The sequence below is a fragment of the Neodiprion lecontei genome, chromosome 3 (genome assembly GCF_021901455.1).
Source record: "Neodiprion lecontei isolate iyNeoLeco1 chromosome 3, iyNeoLeco1.1, whole genome shotgun sequence".
NCBI lineage: Eukaryota > Metazoa > Arthropoda > Insecta > Hymenoptera > Diprionidae > Neodiprion > Neodiprion lecontei.
Window position 1 is genome coordinate 2,709,305 of NC_060262.1, and position 22,421 is coordinate 2,731,725.

The 22,421-nt window shown below is 37.5% G+C and overlaps 2 protein-coding genes across 2 annotated transcripts in view; one reads left to right on the top strand and one right to left on the bottom strand.

The window, feature by feature from the left end:
- LOC107225923 (neuroligin-4, Y-linked) overlaps nt 1-22,421 on the bottom strand; it is a 228,124-nt gene that overhangs the window by 4,694 nt on the left and 201,009 nt on the right. Inside the window, exons 6-8 of the mRNA XM_046734046.1 lie at nt 15,823-16,035; nt 13,978-14,116; nt 1,347-1,498 (exon numbers count right to left, since the gene is read on the bottom strand). Of these exons, the coding sequence (XP_046590002.1) occupies nt 1,347-1,498; nt 13,978-14,116; nt 15,823-16,035 (504 nt within the window). The remainder of the gene's footprint in view (nt 1-1,346; nt 1,499-13,977; nt 14,117-15,822; nt 16,036-22,421) is intronic.
- Nucleotides 18,580-22,355, top strand: LOC124293368. The gene is made up of 3 exons (XM_046734047.1): nt 18,580-18,754; nt 19,145-20,411; nt 22,223-22,355. The coding sequence occupies exons 1-2, from the start codon at nt 18,622-18,624 to the stop codon at nt 20,404-20,406; spliced, it is 1,395 nt and encodes a 464-aa protein (XP_046590003.1). The 5' UTR covers nt 18,580-18,621; the 3' UTR covers nt 20,407-20,411; nt 22,223-22,355.

The window sequence follows — 22,421 nt, forward strand, 5'->3', positions numbered from 1 at the left end:
AACTAACCATGAAATCGTTCGTTTTTCGTCTCCTCTTTCCATTTTCAATGGAAAAAAAAAAAAAAAAAAACGTAAAGTTCTACGAACAATATCAGACTAATAAAAAAAGAAATCGTTTGAAACAGTTTGTAAAATCGCGAAAGAAATATCAAAGACAATTTTTATCCTACTTAAATATTAATTTAAAAAAAAAATTAATCAGAAAATTGTGAGAAAGAGTCGAAAAAATTGATATAATCAACGAACTCCTAGGAAGCCTGCTGAAAAATTGTATAATGCTATTGTGGTCAATAAAACCATTTCCACACTTGTTCGACAAGATTTGAAGAGGGAAAAGAAAACATAAATTATTGTATTTTTTTTTCTACGCTCAGAGGAGTTTAAAAATGAAACGAAACGGTAAAGAATTATGGAGTGGAAAGAACCGGTGAAATTTGTGTTAAAAAATTATCCACCCTTGGAGCTGTGCTGAAAATATTTTTTTACCTCTCAAAAATATACAAACGCATCGTAATATCGTAAATTTTGAGGATTACAAGGCAGTCGTGATGCCGACTCGTTAATTATAATTAAAATTGTACAATGAAAATTGCCGAGTTGTAGGTACACTTTTGAACGCCGCAATGTGACTCCATGGCTTTGTGTATTACACCATAAAGCGCCCTCTGCAAGCCCTATGCAAAATATATCTCCCTACTTATTCAGGGCTGGTACACGCATTATAAACCCATTCAGCCTGGTATATAATGCCGCTGGATGAATATCCTCGGAAATTAACAACTCCTCTCCTCTCATTTCATCTCTTTTCTCATAATTTTCAACTACCTTCACCACTTAGCACAACCAACTTGCCGAAAAATTAACGTTGCAGGTATCAAAAATTGTCGCTTCGTGATGAAAAAAAAAAAAAAAAAAAAAAAAAAATTGTGATCAGGTAAAAAAAACAACTATCCAAACACACAAAATCAACAAACGATCTTATTGCTCAATCTTATTCATCAATAATTAGAGGAAATTTTGTTCAACTTCTTAGTTTTTCGAGTTTAATCAAAAACACAAATATTAATATTTTCACCTTTTTTCCGACACCCAACCCGACGAATATTCAAGTTAATCACTTGGGAATAGGAAATAACAGAATATTGATCTATTTTCGTAGATTTGAATGATCGAAAAGTCTTTAGAATTGATTTTAATTTCCTCTTCGTATTTTTCATTTTTCTGGAGTAAATGGAATAATTCAGTTTTCAGCTAAACTCTAAACTGTGATTTTGCGAATCACACGATTCTAGTTCAAATTCCTACAATAATCCATGTAATTAATTTTAAACTCGTGTTGAACTTACCCAGTTCGTGCAAAATTCGTAAAATACAGGATCACGCTTTCCGAGAGAGCCAATTCTGCCCTCGTGTAATTTCTCGGCCAGTGAGCCAAGCCACCGACGAGTGGTGCCCCAAAAACATAGGGCAACTCTTCTCCGTGGATGCATCCCTGTCTCTGAAAATTTTCAAAAATTAGCGACCCTTTTATAAATTTAAAATATCAACGTTGAAAATTATTCGAGATTATTATTGTAGAGTGACGAATTAGGGAAATGTTTACTTCTGTTTTTTTCTCTGAAATCTTAAGCTCTCAAAGTTTGGAAATCTAAAAACGAGATGGCTGGAGAAAAATCCTAGATCTTTCGATGTATTGGAAATATTTTAGAAAATTACAAACTGTATTATGCATATTTTATATGTAGTTTGTCTAATTGTCATAAGAAAAATTGTTGAATAATAAATCTCTGTCATAATTTCTACAACCAGGTATTATACATTTATATATACATAATATTTTTCATTATGTACAAAATTTATTTTATAAATTTCGCAACTCTGAAATAGCAACCTAAATTTTTTCGTATTTTACGTTCAACTGGTCAACTATTTAACAATATTGACAGTGATTTTAAAAGTTACCATTTTAAAAATCTCCAAAAATTCTCAGAAACTGAGAATTTAAAAAAAAGTTACTTCTCAAAATCACTTCAAATAATTAATAATAATTGAGAAATTGAATAAAAAATGTTGAAATAATTCAGAGTACTGCTTTAGAGTTGTGATAATCGCATAAAATTTTTTAAACAAAATCAGGTATGGTGAGGGTCAGACATTTGTCGGGTTCTCCATACATGTACAAATATATGTATAAATATAATTCAGTTCAGCTGCTACCTTCATTCGAGAGAACTGGAATTTTTAATTCAAATTCCGTATTCTTATTTCCACACGATTTTATGAAAAAAAAAAAAAAATAGCACGTATCGTCGATTCTGTGAGTTTTATTTTCTGTTATGATTTTTACTGGATGCATCTATACGTTCAATTCCATTTGATTTGATTTATTCCACGTTATTTCATTCCCTTCTCATTGGTTAAAAAATTATGTATTCCGCGGTCTTCGCAAGCTCGCAGTTGATATTAAAGTGAGGAATAGCCGTGATATCATGTTGATGAAAAAGAAGATGAGGAGAGCGGGGGGGGGGGGGGGGGGGGAACCAGACACAATAAAGTCTGTTTATTTCGACTGTGAAATATTTACGAGTATAATAAATCCGAGTAATTGTACATATATCTTCATTTATTTTGAATACTTTTCTTTATTGTCTTTAGAAATGAAAATTCCCTTCCTTTTCCTTGAAAGTTGTTTTAACTATACATATATATATACATATATACGTAGATTGGACGGTTAATACTGAATAAATACTTTTACTCTTAATCAATTTCACTTGCTACGCTAATTCGTGAAACAAAAAAAAAAAAAAAGCGAGATAAAGAAACAGGAGAAATTTTTCAAACAAAAAAGAGGAATTTATTTTCCACTGATTGCCAAGCAATCACCTGCAGTTCACTTCGCATTGCTACTACAGAACCACCACCACCACCACCATTACTGCTAATGCGGTTTTCCGCAGGCTCTGCCAACCGGGGCGGACCTGTCCCCGCAGTAATCACTGCAGACGTTTAGCCTGAGGCTGCACAAGTCTGAGATATATATATATATATATAAGGCATTTGGTATTGAGGCTACAGGGGTGTGGTACAAAAATAATTTAAGAAAAAAAAAAAAAATTGCAAAGCACCAAGCATCCGACGGGACGAAATGACGAAATTCAAATAACCGACGGTTGAGAACGTGGAAAGATTATAATTGTAAGTATGAAAAGTTGTCTTGTAGAAGAATAAAGCCTTGGAACGAAAAAATGTATAAATAAACTTATACCGTTATTTTTTGTTATTGTTTTTTTTTTTTTTATAGATCGGGCAAGATTACAAAGGGCAAAATACTGAATTGCGAAAATACCGTACAGTCGAAAAGTCGATTTTCTTCTTTCTTTCTTCTTTTACTTTCACTGAATTTTTATTTTCTCGTCTTTTATTTTGCACTCAACGTACCTTAAAAAAAAAAACAAGTTTTAGACGAATTGCAAGAAAATTGAATTTCTTTTTTACACTTGGCAATGTCGAAAAATACAAAAGTCGAAGGCTGCAACACTTTGAATAATGATTAGGTAATATTATCTGTTGCGAACTAACATCAAGTATATTATTTTAGACGGTTACCGATTTTTTTTCAGACAAATCAATTGTTGTATTGCCAATATTTGAATTACAGATAAATGTGAGAAGCGAGTATCGACAAGAAACGAAAGTAAAGAAAAATTTGTATCGTCATCTGTTTTTTTTTTTTTTTTTTTCAAACGAGAAGCTTAACAATTTATTTTCTATTCCCTCTGGATAATTATTTTAACGATTCGTTGGTCCTTGGATTTATCAAAATTCCGTTACAGGTATAATGATGGAAATGGAATAATAATAAAAGAATGATAATAGCAATATTAAAACATGCCGCATCGAAAAAGGCGAGACAATTTTTTACTCCTTTCAGTCTCGGGTGAATGTCGTCGGCAGCAATTGCATGAAATCAAGATTAAGCACATTTTTAACGAAGTAAAGAGAGAGAATGGAAAGAAGGGAGAAAAGGAGCGAAAAGGTAAGGCAAAAAAAAAAAAAATCAAATATTCATGCAAACCTCCACGCCTGCATTCTTTGATACGTATATATACGTATAGGTGTATAAAACACGTGGGTAACATGCAGAGTGTTTCTGTGTATTTACGCCACTACCACTTCGCTTATTCTTCACCGTCATTTCTTAGGCTTCAACAACTCTGAGAAAATTCACCCCCGGGTTCCAGGCCCTCGGGATTCGCGTGGTTTATTTTTAGAAGCGAAGCCTGCGTTTTGCGAATCTCCTGAACTCCCAGAGTTTATTATATATTGTGCCATTTACTTTTTAACTTTATCGATAATTTTGTCCATTATCATGAAGAGAATTTGAAAATGAACGTACGACAATGGCCTGACAACTTACGCAGTTGACGAGAAATGGATTTACGAATTTTGAGAATTTTGTTTAACCACGATTTTTTTTTTTTTTAATTGCACAAGAAACGTAAATCGATAATCATATATTTATGATACTTCGACAGTCGCTTGACAATTAATCTTTGACTAATTGTCTCATCAAAATCGTGAAACTAAAAATTTGCAAACACAAGTAGAACACAGTGTTGCAAAAATTGTGCGAAATCCGTAAACCACCGAAATAGCAGACGAGTTTTGCATCAATTTTCATTCGAATCGTAACACAGCCTTTACAGCATCGTTGATATAAAATTATAATCCGCTTTGTCCGAATTCGAATTTTTTGCAAACTGTAATAACAAACTTTACCGATGAAAACAAAAAAAAAATATATATATATAAACAAATGAATAAAGAAGAGTAACGGAAATAAATTGATAACCGAAGAGAAACAAAATAAAAACATGTCAAAAAAATTTCGGCCCAACGAAAAAAACTAAAAGAACACGTACCGTCATCCATTTTGATAAAGGGATTTTTTTGTTTTTTTCTTTTAATGCGATTTATATGCAGATGCGACTGCAACCTATTTCCTGCACTTTACAAATCCCCGAACGACCTCAAACCCATCCACTACCACCTGCTTATACACACTGCGTGTAGCCTCGTGGCTTATGCAATGTGCAACCTGCCGAGGCGGAAACTTTGCCGTGCAGTTCGAACTTTTCCATTTAAATAGAAATGCTCCGCGGAGTCCGGGATTCAAGCTGCATGCCTAAATTTACACGTTACTTTACACCTACTTGAGGATATCTCATACAAATGTTCCGTAGACTCGGAATTGTGAAGCGCGTAACTTATTCAAGGTATTTTTGTGTTTGTTAATTTGTTATTCCCTTCTACTAAATTTTTTCATCTTCGTTTCCTATATATTTCATAAATGTGCAGAAATCACCTTCACGTAGAATATTTTCAACACTTCTCGAATTACAGTTTTTATTTCTTTTTTTTTTTTTTTATCATTGTGAACGAGATATAAAAAGCAGTTTTTTGATCACAGTGATAAAAATCAAGACTCCTTCTCATCCGAATTACAAGAAAAGAAAAACAGGAATTTGAGAACGGAAATATAAAAAGTAAAGGTGAAATGAATTTATTTAATTCTCTAAGATTCTGAAAATATTTAAACCTTATTATATATATATAAGACTTTTTATTATTTTATTAGATTTTTTTTTAGCAAATTCAAGCCCAAGATATTGATTGAAATGACGAAATAAAGTTGCTGTCCAAGTTTCAGCAATTAATATTAAGGTCGATTGTTGACCTTTGACCTTAAATAAATTTCGAAAGAGTAGATTAGTCATAAAATGAAAACGTACCTTTTTTGTAGATCGTTCAATTCCCTACAAAAATACGTTCCGGTCTTATCGGTACACTAATGCGTTGACGAGTTATAAGATTCCAAAGCTTGAACCACTTTTTTCAATGCCGTGATATTTTGAAAAAAATTTTCAAAATATTGAAAACAAAAAAAAAACATACAGTCGACTTTTTTTATACAGTCCAATACATGTATACATATATATATATATATATAAGTAAAATGTCACTCGTTTTATTTTCCCTTTCTTTCTCCTAATCAGAGCGGGATTTTTACGTTACATCCACAACCGGATGAATAAATTTGAAAAATTGAGTAGGCGTGTTTTCCCGGCCCGGCGTGACGACGCGTCGATGAAAAGAAGGCGAACGCGGGTTTTGGTATAAGGTGGTTTTCGACCCTTTCGAGCCGTGGTATACGGAAGGTAGGTATTTATTATTCCATGCCTTCCATTATGGACCCAAGGGCTGGCCATCATGATATTTATTTCAGGGCGCCGCGGACATGTTTAATACATTATACAGAAGAGTGTGTATTTGGCTCATTCAATAAATCATTTCTCTGCTAACATTTCACGCCGCATGGTAGCGTATTTTTTCCTCTCGGAGTCCGCCATCAACTCGGCAGAAGTGAAATAAAATTGGACTCATTTTTTTTCTTTCTTTCTTTTTTATTTTTCTCTTTTTTTTTCTTTCTTTGTCTTTTTTCACAGCGACCGAAGAACGTGACGACGGACGAAAAAAGAAAGCGGAAAGCGAAAATGAACATTTTTTAAATGGTGCGTGTTATGTTTTTTTTCGAAGATCGGAAATATCTGGGGTGAAAAAAAACTGAAGTTGCTGAAACGGTTATCGATTTCGAAAAGAAATTTTTCAAAAATTACTCTCCAACAAATAACCATCCCTTATTCGTCCCTGAATCTCATTCCGTAAGCCGCGAGGTTCACGAACAGCTGTGTTGGTTACGAGACACGCGTCACGGTTGTATTTCGCTTGAGTGACGTGTGTTTAGAAAAATTTTTAACCCCGCTCGATCCCTCGGGAGTTTATCCCTGAGGGGAATCGGGTGTCTCGGATATAACGAGTGCCGCCGCAAAACCCTGGCAGGGTGGAAAAAATGAAAGCGAAATCCGAAAAATACGGCAACAAATGAAACGAAACAAAAAAACGACAGGTATTCATACGCATTAACATCCCCCTTTAGGGATCACCGATAATAACGTAGAGAGTGACAAAATACTAAACGTGACGAGCTTTGTGTATATAATCCGGGAAAAAAAGCTTCGCTCGTTTTTTCACCTCCGACCGTGTACCGCAATTTCGTTTTTTCATCGAGCCTCCGGCAGAAAATCAATTTCCAAGGACTCGATACAGTCGAATTTATGGGGATTTGATAAATTGGAACGTTTGTTTTTTTTTTCGGTAAACGCTACAAGATCAGTGAAATCGATTCATTTTATTCAAGGTTCGTATTATGTGTAAAAATCTATTAATTCTACATTGGTAAAAGAGTATTTATTTTCATTCAAGCAATTTGCAGAGTCTCTACTTCACACTGTGACAAGTTTCATTTTATTTCTCACCATACATAGTGACTGGAAATTTTTTGTTGCAAAATGTGTTACAGGTAACTATTTAGTGCATTAAATTTTCCGTTCATTGTAAACATATTTCAATCTTGTTTTCAAGTTTTAAAAATCTTTTTCAAACAAATTTAGTCTCAACATTGCTTTATCGTAGCATCGAAATCCAATCACTGCAGTAGTTATAAAAAATACGGTAAGAAGGGGCGTTATAAAAAATAAACTACAAATTTTCTTTGACAAAGTTGATAAACTCTTTATCACCCATTTTGTAACTATGGAAAAATATTTTTCATTCCCGATAAATAATGAATAATATATAGCCCAGGACTACATAATACAAACCACATATCATTATGCAAAAATTTCTTTTTCCCAACATCGAATTACACTTCCTTTAGCTTGATAACCGCTTCCTTTAATTCTTTGACCTCAGAGTTCGGCGATAATATTGTCGAAAAGGTAGGAGGTACGAGGTACAAGGTAAAGAAGCCCGAAGCTCAATATCGTGGGCTTTGATTGTCCGTCTTTAAGGGTGGTCGTTGTACGAATCCTCGAAAATTCTCTCTCAGCTTCATATCAAACGGATGATCCCCCTCCATCCCCTTCGGTATATTTTTCATCCTCGCGAAATAGTCTCGGGGATATTCCGAAAGCGGAGTTTACTTACAATATAACGAGTTTCCGCCGCGTCCCCGATCTTTGCATATTCGCTGTAAATACGCGCGATTCGCGTCGAGCCTCGACCATTTCAACCCCCGGAACGAGGGATGCGAAGATGCGAAGGTGAGATTGCGAGGGTCCTGCGAATATATCAGCCCCGCAGTCTCAATATCCATCGGTCAAGCATCCGGGCCTTCTTCTCTCGATCGCGTTTAAGACGCACTGTTCAAAGCGCCAGACTGTCACGGGGTAAAAATGCTGAGCCAGGCACCCCGTAATTCTCACATTTCACTTCGTTGCCTGATATCGACGAGGGAAAAATTGCCTGAATATTTCGAACCGCCATAGATTGCTGAGAAAATACGTAGATCGCGGTGTTTTACACGGTTTGTGAATTTTTTTTTTTTTTCAACGATCTTTGAATTTACCGCGCTCCAAAAGTCGCGTTTTCGGATCAGGAGCGAAGTTTTTAGTACTGGTTACCGTTGATGATGAACAATCAATTAACACTTCGAGCGGCAAGAAAAACTTCACGGTTTACGCACCAAGCGCGGAAAAACAAAGTATTTAGATTTTAACGAAACGTGGCATCTGAGGGTTTTTTTGCTAGCTGATTACGAATTTTAGGTGGAAATTCAGAAATTCAAAATGGCGGATCTGATACGGACGATAAAAATTCGTAATTGATTTGATTCGAATGAATTTAACGAAAAGACCTCGTTCGATTGGCAAAAACGAAGAATAAAAAACAATATGAACACTACGAGGATTATAATTTGGGCGAATTTTGCGTAATGGATAAATTTTCTTGTGATTTCATTCAACCCTTCGAGCCTCATGCACAATGAAAAGGGACATATGAATATCTTTAGCTAAATTAATTGATACGGAAGGAAAAAACGAACGGAGAAAATGGATATTGAAACATGGAAAAACGCAGGTACATGAAAACAAATTGGCTTCTGTAAAGGAAAAAAGGGTGCGAAAGGAAATCCCGTGGGTACGATACATTGGTAAATTGTGTGATAGCGAAAATGTAGATTGGCGATAAATTCTGCAGGTTCAATATTGGACCGAGGATGAATTTTGGCAATAATTTTTGGCGAGAAGGATGACTTCTCTTTTTCTCAATTCTCGACGCCTCCTCTCCGAGATTTTTCCAATTCGTGTAGACGGGACTGCGTCGAAATTCCGAAAGGGTAAAATTCGAACAAGTCAAAGTTCCGAAAGTGCGAAAATGAGAAAATTTGATGAATGATCGAAGATTTTTAGTTCTGCGAATTTACGGTTCGGTGAAATTTCACCACTCCGATCATTCTTTGTTTCGGATTCTCGATACATTTACGTTTGGAATCGTAGTTACTTTGATTTTCGGTTTTTCCAATAACTTACACCCTCTTGTCGAGTAAACTACGCTGTGCGAGTATATTTCAGTTTTTGGAATTTGACTTTTTAATTTTACTCGAAACTTTATTTTTCGGAATTTTGCTTCATCGTAACTTTGTCGCGTCGGTTTTCCGATCATTCGAAACTTTGTCGTTTCGTAAGATTTGAATTTCTTTACTTCAAGTCTCGCCAGAAAATAATACGGAATTAGGTGCTTTGGAAACATTTAAAATTCGTAACTTGAACCCCACCCCGTGAAGACGGTAGTAAAAAATGCGAAAATAACGGTACAAGAGACGTCTGAAAATAATATCTCGAGGAGTGACGAGAGGGAGAAAACGACGCATATATATGGACGATATACGACGTATTTTACGACATGGAATAAAGCTTCTCCTGGCGCTATCAACCGGTTTTGATGCCTGCAACGCTACGGCGCATCCTTATGCAGAATCCTAGACGCGTTACACGGCCGGCTAAAATAGAGAGAATATATTTGCAAGGTATGTGACGCCAACGATCTCGATGCGACGCAATTGTTCATTTATCTCCGCAAAACGAAGCCGGGCTACTTTCATGCTTTTCTTCCAAAAATAGATAAATCGCGCTGCACTTTACTCGACCGTTTCGATAAGAGGCATGAATTTTATGCCGACGGATCTTGACCGTTGACATACTTCTCATTTTTATTCGAGTCACATTTAGGTTAACGAAACTTCTCATTTCTCTGAGTTTGAAACAAAAAATTTCCTTTTTTTTTTCCTTGTCAAGAAATAAATTGGCTTTTTTCAGGACGACTTTTGTCTCAAACATCTGTCCGAAGTACATAAAACTTTTAAATCCGATCTGTGAAAAATACTTAAACATTTTTGGACTTGCGAAACTATAATCGAGCAAACTTTGTAGCGTTTTTCTTTTTTTCATCCTCTTTTGTGAGAAGAGATTTGTAAGATGTTCCAATTCTTACCCGTTGCTTGCAAATTAAAAAAGTCCGGTCGAAAAACGAAGAAATGTTCCGGCTTGTTTTATTTTTTGAAAATTTTATCGAATATTCTGGAAATTAAATTCAAACCGGACGATGAGCAGGAAATTTTATAACATCTAATCGACAATTATTTACCTGAGAAAAATTTCATTATTCAACAATGTTCATTATTAATCATATTTTTTCTCGGTCAAGATCGTCGATTTTCGTTTTCATTTGCATTCTAACCAATGGCTAAATGTTCAAAGTCTAGAATAATGGTGAATAATTATTCCTTCATAAAATATATCAACGCAAAGGTGGCACGAAATCCGTGAATATCGTCGTTTAAAGTAAACCGTGTATTTCTCCCTTTTCCATTTTTTTTTTTTTTCTTTCACCGTCATGTAGGCGGGAAGAATAATCTCCGAGAAAAAGAAATAAAGAAAAAAAAAAAAAAAATCGTACTCACTGCCCGACGTGATAATAATAATAGTACTTGCACACATACATACAAACGCATAAATATACATACATATACATATACCTCTATATTATAACCATGACATAAATTAACGTCAACGAGTTTTACAGTCGGAATAAATTTTTTTGCCCTTCTCCTGTTAAGGTTGCAATTTTTTTGTATTGTTTTTCGTATCTTTCCGCGGTTGCGTATTTAATTTTTTTTTTTTTTTTTTTTATGCCTCTTACCTCGTCGAGCGAAATCGTTTAACCGATAGGGTAAAAACTTTCCCTCCGTACAATTGTTTCTCAGACGAAAAAAGAAATGAGCTTTTCTTTTCCATTAAAATTTGAAATATCGTTTTACACTGTAAAAAAATAACCGCCGATTTTTAACATAGTATTTCGACTAAATGCGCATATAGAATATTGGTATCAGAGAATAGAAATTAGGTAACAAATTGGTCGAGTTAGTGCGAGCAATGCATTCAAGCTGTAAGCTCGACCATTGAATTCACGGGCAATAAGGGGATTAATTATTCGGTTCGTAATTAATTTTCACTGATTGACGTGACCTGGAGCAAAATTTCCTTCAGGAAGATCCGCAACAGCGATTCCCTCAGGCGATTTCGCGTCTATAACGCGTGCAGTTAATTTTCTGACTTTGAATAACTCGTTCGAGATTTTAAGGCACGTTGTAACATGCATATTTGTTCAAGCTTAATGATGTCTGCGCGATTTCCTTCTCATTTATATAATTATTGTACACATGCGTAAAATATCCGATAACGTGGAAAATTATGGGAAAAATTGTAGGGAGAAATGAAACGAAGGACCGAGGAAGAAAATAAGAAGTCCCGGAAGCTGAACGTCTTCGTAATTGGATACCGACACACGTCAGTTAAGTCAAGGTATATTTTTCCTCTCTTTCCCTCTACGATCTCGCTTCGGAAGCTTTTTCTGACTTCCTTTTCTCTCTCTAATCTTCCGTAAAGTCTTCTTCTTTTTTTTTCTTTGCACTAATAGTAGCTAGTTACGAGTAGAAGGACTAGAAACGGATACAATTTTTTACCGTAGAAGCAGAATAGCAACAGAACCGATTCTAGTCGCACAATTTCTATACCGACATTTTACCGACACTTAGCCGAGACACCAACCGTTTTCTAGAATATTCTTTCAGATATTTCTAGAAAAAGGTTTGCGTCTTGGCTAAGTATCGGTAAAACGTCGGTACAACTATTTGTGTTCGGAACCGGCTTTGCTATTCTACTCGTATAGATTAGCGGCTGAACAAAAGGACACAAAGAAGAGGAAACAAAAAAAAAAAAATAACAAATATACCCAGAGTCGAGGAATTCTCGTACGAAACAAATGAGAATAATTTTTTACACTAAAATTATACGGACGATTTATCTGTCTCATCCGCTGCAAGCTCGTTGTGTGAGTAAACGATTCGTCTTCGTGGGTTTTAAACGCGGTTAAACACAAACTTTAAAACCCGATAAACAAGCCTCTGAAGTATCGCTGCAGGTTCTGCATGGCTACCAAGCGTGCACGGTAAGTATAACAAGAGGAGATGGATATAATTTATGCCGAGTAATATGTGTATAATATATATATACATATTATACATAGGCATACGTGCCGTGAACAGAGTTGGAAATCAGAACTGCGGTAGTATAACTTCTGATATAGTTTCCGTGGCGGGATCAGATAGGGAATAAGTATCAGAGCTATATATCAGGCATATTGCTGCAGCCCCCAACGCAATCGGGGAAGGCGGGGGGGGGGGGGGGGGGGCGGGAGGATGTTCCGGATGCTCGGAAATTAGGCGGGAAATAGCAGGGCGGCTCGGCGGCGTCACGGATGAGCGGAAATATGAAGGGAAAAAAAACCAAATAAAACAAAAAAAATAAAATAAAAAATTAAAGGTTAAAAAAGGATGAGGAAGAAAAAGAATAAAAGAAAAAAGAGAAAAGAAAAATGAGAAACGAAGAGGAAAAGCCCGAGGGGAAAAGCAGGAAACGGTGAAATTCTAACTAGCTGACGATTTATGATATTAGTTTTACTCGCCGACGGGGTAATTATCACATTTCGTTTCCTCCGGTAAACCGTCGAGATTATTTATACGTCCTAATATTATATCTATATATCTATATGTGTATGTGTAAAACACGTGAATGCAGTTAAATCGTTCACACTCGTGTTACGTACGTACGTTGCATAAAATTCAAGGAAAATTGGGTAACTGAAAATCACGCATAAATATACACCGAGAGAAATTTTTAGTTTCGTTTACCGTTACAGCTCTTAACTATTTTCATTTTTTACCACAATCGATAAAATATAGTTCTAGGTACAAAATGAAAATTAGTTTTCTAGCTTTTACCAGAAAGTCTGTTATCCGTTGCTATTCTTTCTCGTTACGATCGCTGTTGCTATATTTTCTTGCAACTTTTGCGAAAATTCAACGCTTGTGCAAGAATGAATTGACGTTAACGCCTTGTTTAATTAAAAAAGTAGAGTAAACCGAACAAACTGATTTTGCGTTGCGATTACCAAAAAAGGATCGACGATAGCGCAAAATGGTTAGGCCTACCTCGTTTTTCGTAACTCCAACAATATTCGAACAGTTCTTTCAACGATACCTGTTTTACTCAATTTTTTCTAGTTACTATAACGAATCAAATTTTCCTCAGTGTAAGAGCATTGCGAAGGTCAGAAGTAAGAATTTTTGGTTATACGATTATTCCGTTTTGCTCGTGAAAAACTCGGAAATCGCTCCAACAATTTCTCTAAAACGTTGGTGAATTTCTAAGCTCAACCGATTTTCGAATTAAAAATAACTCAGGAGCAGCCCGTCCAATTTCGCTTAAAATTCAACTCGTTCTAAGCTAGGACAAACCGCACGGAATGCGACGATATTCAAAAAAATTTGTTGATCAATTCTCGAGATTATCGTCGGAGAATAAAATTCGAATGATTTTTAAACCCCAATACGTCGATATCAGGCGAAAGCTCGAGTCAAATTCTTAATATTTCGTTTATAAGATTTTCGAATAACTTCACTTCATTTATCCGAGGAACTACTCGAAATTAAGTAACATCAGGTGTTTTACTCACTTGGGGATAATCGCCGAACTTTGTTTGATAGTCGAATACGTAGAGGTAGGAATTCCGGTGCGTTTGACTGTGAAGATCCGCAGTCCGCGTTGCTGGAGCGACGGTATTTGCATCTCCCAAGGCTTCAACGGTCTCGTCTCTGCAATTATGTGCGTCAAGGATGTAAATAAATGGCACAAGCTCGTTGATTGTTCGCTCCGAATTTCGCTTGACTATGTCATCATTGCCGCTGGACGGTTAATCGAGTGAGAAATCGAGCGAAGAAAATTTGTTCGCCCCGAAAAGCTTTGCACGTATTTAACTACTGTTCTCTCTGCTGGTTTTTTCTTTTTCTTTTGTTTTTTTCGATTTTCGGGCAAGGATTACGTTATTGTTTCTAAAGTTTTTTCTCGCTCGTTGCAAATCGGACGGCATTTTTTGTTTTTTTTTTTTTCCTCGCCTGTAAGAATTTGCCAAACTATTCTGAAATCTCGAAATAAGGTGTTCACAAATTATGTGATATGTTTCAAAAGATCGTGAAATATTCGAAATTACGTTGATAATATTTGAAAATTTGATCACGTCGTTTGAATTTTTTAATTCTTCAGTTGTGAGTTGAATTGACAAAGTTTTTTTTTTTTTTTTAAATATTGCAAAGTTTGTGAAAAATATAGACTAAATTATTTTGAAATGCTGCGAGGATTGGAAAAATGTTAGAATATTGAACAATGAATTTGTTTGACATTGACAGTTTAATATTTTCAAATACCGTTGATTTTATAAAATCTTTGACGAAACGATTTCAACCTTTTCGAATGTGAGAAAGAATAAAAAATAAAATGAACAAAAAAAAATGAATAAATAAATAAACAAACGATTCAAAACCGAAATCCGAACAAAAAATTCGAGGGGAATTCAAAGCCTCGTTTACAAAGCAGCGAAATACACGCGAGGATCGATGTTTGAACTGAAAGTAACAAAGTCAACAGTCAGGAACATGTCACACGCGTCAAGTATTACAAATGGATATTCGGTGGGATGATTACCGGCCTACCAGTATGCCTACCTCATATCAAACGTTCGAAAAAGGGTGAGGATTTCGTTGAGAGAGTTTTCACAGCTGACACGAAAACGTGTCCGATAAATGAGGTTAAAACGCGTAAAACCTGCTTCAAAAAATATATAGAGAATCAGAAACAAAGTGTAACGAACGAAAGCATTTTCAAATAACGAATAAAAAAAATCTGGCTCTGAGATTGACGAAGTTGAATTCCGTTAAAGAGTTGAAAATTGACTCGAAAAGAAACAATCAATTCAAAATACCGTTTCGCTGTATTCTTCAAAAATTGTGATTAAAAAAACTGTACCCGAAACAGAATTTTCGTTATTACTTCGATTCACTTTCATTTTAATTGCGGATCACGTAAATATTACAATGATTAAATTTTTTCCGCGAACTTCAATTTACCGAAAAAATCAAGTTTGGTGAAATCTATACCCGTCATATAATGGGGAAATCTGAATGCTTCGTTTCTCAAAAAAAATATATATATATATATTCGTGGTATGTCGAATTATTTCTAAACACAAAACGAGTTATTATTTACCGAAATCGGACGAACCGCAGGAATTTGGCATTGATTAAAGATGCTTTATGTAATTCGAATTCTCTCAAATTATCCATTTTCCAAACGAACTCAGAGATTGATTCGGCTGCTCAAAGTTCTGATAATCTCTTTCCGACTGTTTTCTTTTTGTTAAGATTTTTACCGAACCTTAATCACCGATGTTGTAAAAATTTCCATGTTTCACTTAATTTCTGTTCAACGTCACTCACTTCTCGTACCACGGAATCTTTCCTCTCACCTGATATTTACAGGATGTTGAACCGGCCTCTCCCAGTCCGTGTACTCGTTTATAATAGTGGCCAATATCTCTGGCTGATGATAAGTGTAAGTATTGCGAACGAATTCTCTCAGTATCTCAGTCCTTCGGTCAGCCTCGATTCCATACTGCGCGTTTTCGGCCGTAAGATAAAAGTACGCTTCCGATTTCACCACTCCGACCATAAGATCGTACCTGAAAATCAAGAAGCATTGATTTATCAAAATTTAGCCTCATCGTTTCATCTTCAAAATTTTCTCCGTCCTTTCATGGAGCAAAAAGTATCGAAGAAAGACACGAGCGGAATTTTAAGAACAATCAGCGTCGTTTCAATGGCTAACAGTCAAACGGTTCAAGAACAATTTAGAATAAATTTAACTGAACATAATATTCAAATTTCTGCCAGTAAATATGACACAAATTTTTGTAATATCAAAATTTTAATTGTCATGTGTCAAAAATTTATTTCTTACATGTAATTTGCACACTTTCTTTCGGTGAATAATACGTTAAAAAATTGTTAAATCAAACGAAAAATTTTATTCGATCTACCGGGACATTTTTTTTTCTAACCCGTTAAGGTACCAGCCACTGCGCTAATCGACCTGCGCAACAGCTGTCGTACATTTTGCCATCCAAAGTAAAGTTTCTTCGACATAGAAAATGTATACATGTATTTGTATAAGTTTGGCCGCGCTGCTCGACAGAAAGTTTTGGAAGGAAAAGGGAGGAAGGGAAAAGAAATACCGAGTATTATGTACACATACGTCTAAGAAAGTCAGTGACAGTCAGGGTGCAATACCGTTTCAGGCTTATGTATATAATATATATATACATCTATAAATATGTGTACACGTATGTATGTATAAATATACAACATACGTTGTACCAACTACTATTCAAAGACCGAAGAGCAGCAGGTTTTAACTCGAGTATTCATAGCTGTTTGTTAAGGGTATGTACGAAGTTGTGCTTCCTCTTTTGCTTTTTATTTTACCATCCTTCCCCCGCTGCCAACCTTCTTTTTTCTTTTCATATACCTTCTATTTCTACGCTCGAGTAGCGCCAACTTCAACCCTCTTAAAGGATCGTCGCATCGAGTTACCGCACAGAATTGTACGTTAAATAAATGTAAAAAAGTAAACTTGTTGAGATTTTTATTCTTGAAAATTGAAATCAGAGAGAGAAAGAAAAAGAACGAAATGTTGCAGAGAAACAAACCTCAAACGTATACGTGAGGAATTCCATGCGAACCCGACCAGCGTCTGATTTTTTCACTAGTTTGTAACTTTCTTTTAATTTTTAAAAATGGTGAAGATCAAATGTTGTTGGATTCGTACGGAATCTTCCATACATTTTGGAATTCTCTGTATATATACGGCAGTGAATAATTCAGTTGAAGTAATTCCGACGCTTTTATTCTACGGTAGGGGGGGGGGGGGGGGAGAAAAAAGGGAAAATGAGACATCGCGAAGGGGAAATTGAATCAATTGATTGTGAGACGAGGTTATAATTTTTCTTTCTTGTTCCTCTTCTTATCGCTCTCCGCCTTTTGTCAATACGCAGAACGGTTAGCATGACAGCATCTGCACAGGACGGCGAAATAAAGGGAGAAGAGAAGCAGGAGGGTGGCTGATTTAACTGGGTAAACTCAATTTCCCAAGATGTGTATAAGCAATATCGCGTCGCGATACGTCGCCAGTAATACGTTACATATGTATATATATATATCTAGATATTGCCGGTTTCGATCATCCGGAAATTTTGCACGCGTTGTCGGTGTTTCCTTTTTTCTTATCTCTTCTTCTACTTCTTCTTCTCCTTTCGTTTTGCATGATACTTTCAAATGTTTATTGGTTTTTTTTTTTTTTTTCTTTCTTTCCAGTCTGTACATTATTTCTTTGCATTTTAAATAGAAAGAAAGAGGTTAATGACGAATTTTCTTTTCTCGCGTCTTTCCTTCCATTCGAAAAAAAAAAATAAATAATAATTTGTTATTCCGATTCCGCGTATTGGATGTTATACCTGCTTCGGAAACTTTCAACCTCGTCACGCGATTCTCAAATTTGTCAAAGATCCGACGTTGCATTGATTTGCCGATAATAAGTGTGTACGGAATATTTTTGAATACGTCACAGAACTGTAATCGTTGAAACGATGATCGATCGATATCATCTGTTATTCATAAATTCTAAAGAGATTTGAAATTTTTTTTTTACGAATTAACATGCATAACAAGCCGTCCGAAAGTAAGGTTTTGAAATTTTGAATACTCGGTATCAAAGTTCAATCTGTATATTAACTGTTCTGTTCACATGAATTGATTATTATCTCGACTCAAAGTGATTTCTGCCTATCAAAGGGAATCTACAGCCTAATTCCAGAGTTACCCACCTTACTTCTCGCTTCTGATTCCCAATATTCCCGACAGTGAAATAAAAACATTCGAGGAAATTGATCGGAATGGAACACAAAGAATCGCGACACCCTGAAAGTTGAAAGAAAAAGATAAAAAAAAAACATAAAAATAAACCACAGATTACAGTATGAATTGTACGAGATGAAAATGAACGACGTGTTCATCGAGTTATTGTATTTCGCGCCTCTTCCTCTAGATCATCTTGTAGTACCCCCACTCCACGCCAGTGTTACCACATGTTTACAGTAAAACTAGAAACTTTTGGTCTCCTCCGTTGGTCTATCTGTCTGGACTATCATTCTTCATCTTTGTGCCGGTGAAACCACATGTGCCTTTTATAGGTTTTTTACAAATTGTTAATCATGGACAAGAAAAGATACCGAGGTTATTCAGACGAGGAAGAAGACAAGGAGAATCGAATGGAGAAGCGACTGAGGCGACTGGAGGATGCGATTTTGGAAATACGAGACAATAAGCGTCACAAGAAGAGACGTCGTAAGTTTATGTTTCCTTTATGTTCCAGAATATTCGATAGGATGCATCGGCATGCCTCTGGCCTATATGGCAGAGATTGGCGTTCGACGGTCACTCGTTTAGGCACTAACCTATATCGAGGAGTTATTACTCAGACCGGGCAAATGTTTCGAGGCCACCCGTGTAGGCTCTAACCTACACGGAGGAGAGTTTCTCAAGGCGCATGACTCGAGGCACCCTATAGGCCCTAACCTATAAAGGGGAGTTGAACTCGGCCAAAACATGCCCGACGTCATTGCTAAACGTTCTAACCAGGGGGCAGAAAACAATAAATGAAAACCTATAGGTTCAGACGCATACCTGACAACCACGGAATAACGTCGTCATTATTGTTTTTACTTTCGTTGATAGGACGTCACCGAAGCTCAAGGTCCTCATCGGCAGAGGCCAATTGGCGACGGCGTAGCAGAGGAAAAAGCAGAGGAAGAAGCCAATTTCGAAGAAGCTCTTCGAAAGGATCCAGCGTGTATGACGAATCGATACAGCGAGAACTCTCTTACAGCCCTTCAGAGCAATTTGTCGATCAGACCGCTGCGCAGGTTGGGAGCTTGTCAAGCTCATCCGCAGAGGGACAAGTGGTCCATCATACTGCTACGCAGGCAGTTTTGGGACAAGATCCTCCTGCGATAAACAAAATAACCCAACAGACTGTCACGGTTACACAGTCAGGGGCTCCGCAGAGGTCCAGCGCAGCTGACTTGCTGGTCCAGCAGACTGCGCAGAGTTCTGTTGTGACAGAACCAGTGATTCAGGCTAGCGCTCTACACCTGAATCCTTCTCAGAGTCACAGCGTAGCTGGCGAGGAAACACTGTCAACCCAGGCAGCGATCTGTGAGGGTTCACTCGACCCCGCGATCCTAGAGATCTTAGGGAGACGCTTCTTGGAGGATCGAGTTCTGGCAGAAGCAATTCCTAAGGACTTAGTTGTTCGTTTGGAAGAAATCCTAAAGACGGGTTTGCCCACAGAGGACAGAGTCTCTCTCATAAAAAAGCACCCTCCGCCGTCCAATTGCGTCATCATCGATCCACCGAGAGTCAATCCCGAGGTTCAGGCGTCTTTACATGGGTCGGTTGTAAAGAGAGACGAGAGGATTCACGCAAAGCAGTCGAAGATCACGGCGTGTCTCGCCGCAATCGTAAAGGTTTTCTCGAAAGTTCTAGAGGGCGGAGCTGAAAAATTACTCATTCTCGAGCTATTGGGCGACGCTTCGAGACTGTTAGCTGACCTCCTCCACGACGAGTCGATCATAAGGAAAAGCCTGATCCTCGCGAACTTAAACGTGTCGTGTAAGGAGACCTTGAACGCTACTGTCCCAGATGAATGGCTGTTCGGACAACAATTGGAGGAGAAATTAAAGGCGGCGAAAGCACTTGAGAGCTCGCGCAAGGAGCTGAAAGCTCCTCAAAAGCCACAGGGACAGAAGAATTCAAAAAACTCGACAGCCCCGCCGCGTCGTCCTCAGAACAACCAGAGATTTGCTACGACGTCAGGCGGGAGAAAGGAGCCGAGGAATCAAGGATATTCGTCATTCCGCCGAGACAACCACAAGAACGGGACCAACTGGAAAATCAATCAGAAGTCCGAGCGGAGCAACAACCGGAAGCGTTATTAGAACCAGTAAGTTCGACTGTCGGAAGACTTAGATTCTTTAGACAAGAATGGGAACAGCTAACGCGTAACCCGTTAATATTATCGTGGATAGAGGGCTACAAGATACCCTTTGAGTCTCAGCCATGTCAGTCTACCTTTCCGAGGGGAATCTTCGATTCCAAAAAAGAAAGGGGGGCGATGGCCGATATAGTAGCGAAGCTGCAACGGAAGGGTGCTATTCGCCAGTGCGACAGCACTCACGGCGAATTTCTTTCTGGCATTTTCCGGGTACCGAAGCCGGATGGTGGTTCTCGATTTATTCTGAATCTAAAGCAGTGGAATGAGTTCATTCAGACGGAACACTTCAAATTGGAAGATCGAAAGACCGTTATAAATCTCTTGAGCAGGGGTTGTTTTATGGCAAAAATTGACTTGAAAGATGCCTATTACTCGATTTCAATTGCTGAATCTAACCGAAAATTTTTAAGATTTCAATTCGAGGGTCAGCTTTATGAGTTTACGTGTATGCCCTTCGGGCTCGCCACAGCGCCATATGTTTTTACTAAACTGCTAAAGCCTGTAATGACCGATCTGAGGCGACAAGGGTATTTTTCGGTCATCTACATCGACGACCTTTTGCTCGTCGGTAGGTCTTTTGAGGAATGTCAAGCGAACGTTCGAGTCACGTGCTCGCGTTTGCAGAAATTGGGATTTACAATTAATGACGAAAAATGTCAGCTAATTCCAACAAACAAATGTAAATATATCGGGTTTTGGTTTGATTCGCTAAGTATGACTATCGAGCTTCCAAGGGAGAAAAGATTAAGAGTCAAACAATGGGTTTTAAAATATAGCCGTATTCAACGTTGTAAAATTCGCGAGTTTTCAGAATTTGTCGGTAGCGTTGTCTCGTGTTGTCCAGCGGTTAGATATGGCCTGGGTCACACAAAGGCATTCGAGAGAGCACGATACCTTGCCTTGGAGCAAAATAAGGGAAATTACGACGGTTATATGACCTTGTCTCAGGATCTTCATCCGGATCTGAAATGGTGGGACAGAGTTATCCTCTCCACAAAAAATTCAATTAAAGCTCCTCAATATTGTCGGGAAATCTTTACCGACGCGTCGTTATCAGGTTGGGGCGTTGCTTGTGGAAGCGAGAGATCTCACGGATTCTGGAGTAAAGAAGAAAGGGAAAATCATATTAATATACTAGAACTCAAGACGGCTCTTTTCGGGTTGAAATGTTTCGCCGATAACTTGAGAAACTGCGATATCCTCTTGCGGGTGGATAACACCACAGCTGTGGCGTATATTAATAGAATGGGTGGCGTCCGTTTTAAAGAATTAAACCGTCTAGCTCGTTCGTTATGGGACTGGTGTGAGACAAGGGGAATTTGGGTCTTCGCGTCCTTTATTAGTACGAAGGAGAATACGGAGGCGGATTTCGAATCACGTCGGCTTGAACCCGAAACCGAATTCGAGCTGTCAAACGCAGCGTTTCATTCGATAGTCCAGAAATTCGGGAGACCCGAGATCGATCTTTTTGCGAGTCGAATAAATTCGAAATGTAAAAAATATGTCTCTTGGCTACGCGACCCGAACTGTACAGCCGTAGATGCTTTTACTATATCGTGGGAAACGATTTTTTTCTACGCATTTCCACCATTTATAGTCATTCCGCGAGTCCTGAGAAAAATTAGAGACGAAAACGCAACGGGTATTCTTGTAGTCCCTGACTGGCCAGGACAAGCTTGGTATCCACTCTTTCGGGCCCTCTGTGTTAGTGAGCCGCTGATTTTTAAGCCTAACTCGAAATTATTACTTTCCGCGAACAGGGAACCTCATCCGTTATGGCAGCAGACTACCCTGGTGGCCGCAATATTATCAGGAAAGCCTTCGAGATAAGGAACGTCCCCGAGGAATCCTTCGAGTTGATGCTGGCCTCGCTCCGCAATTCATCGATGAAGCAATACGACGGCGCGTTGAGGAAATGGTGGTCTTTTTGCTCAGACAGGAACGTCAGCCCTTTCGATA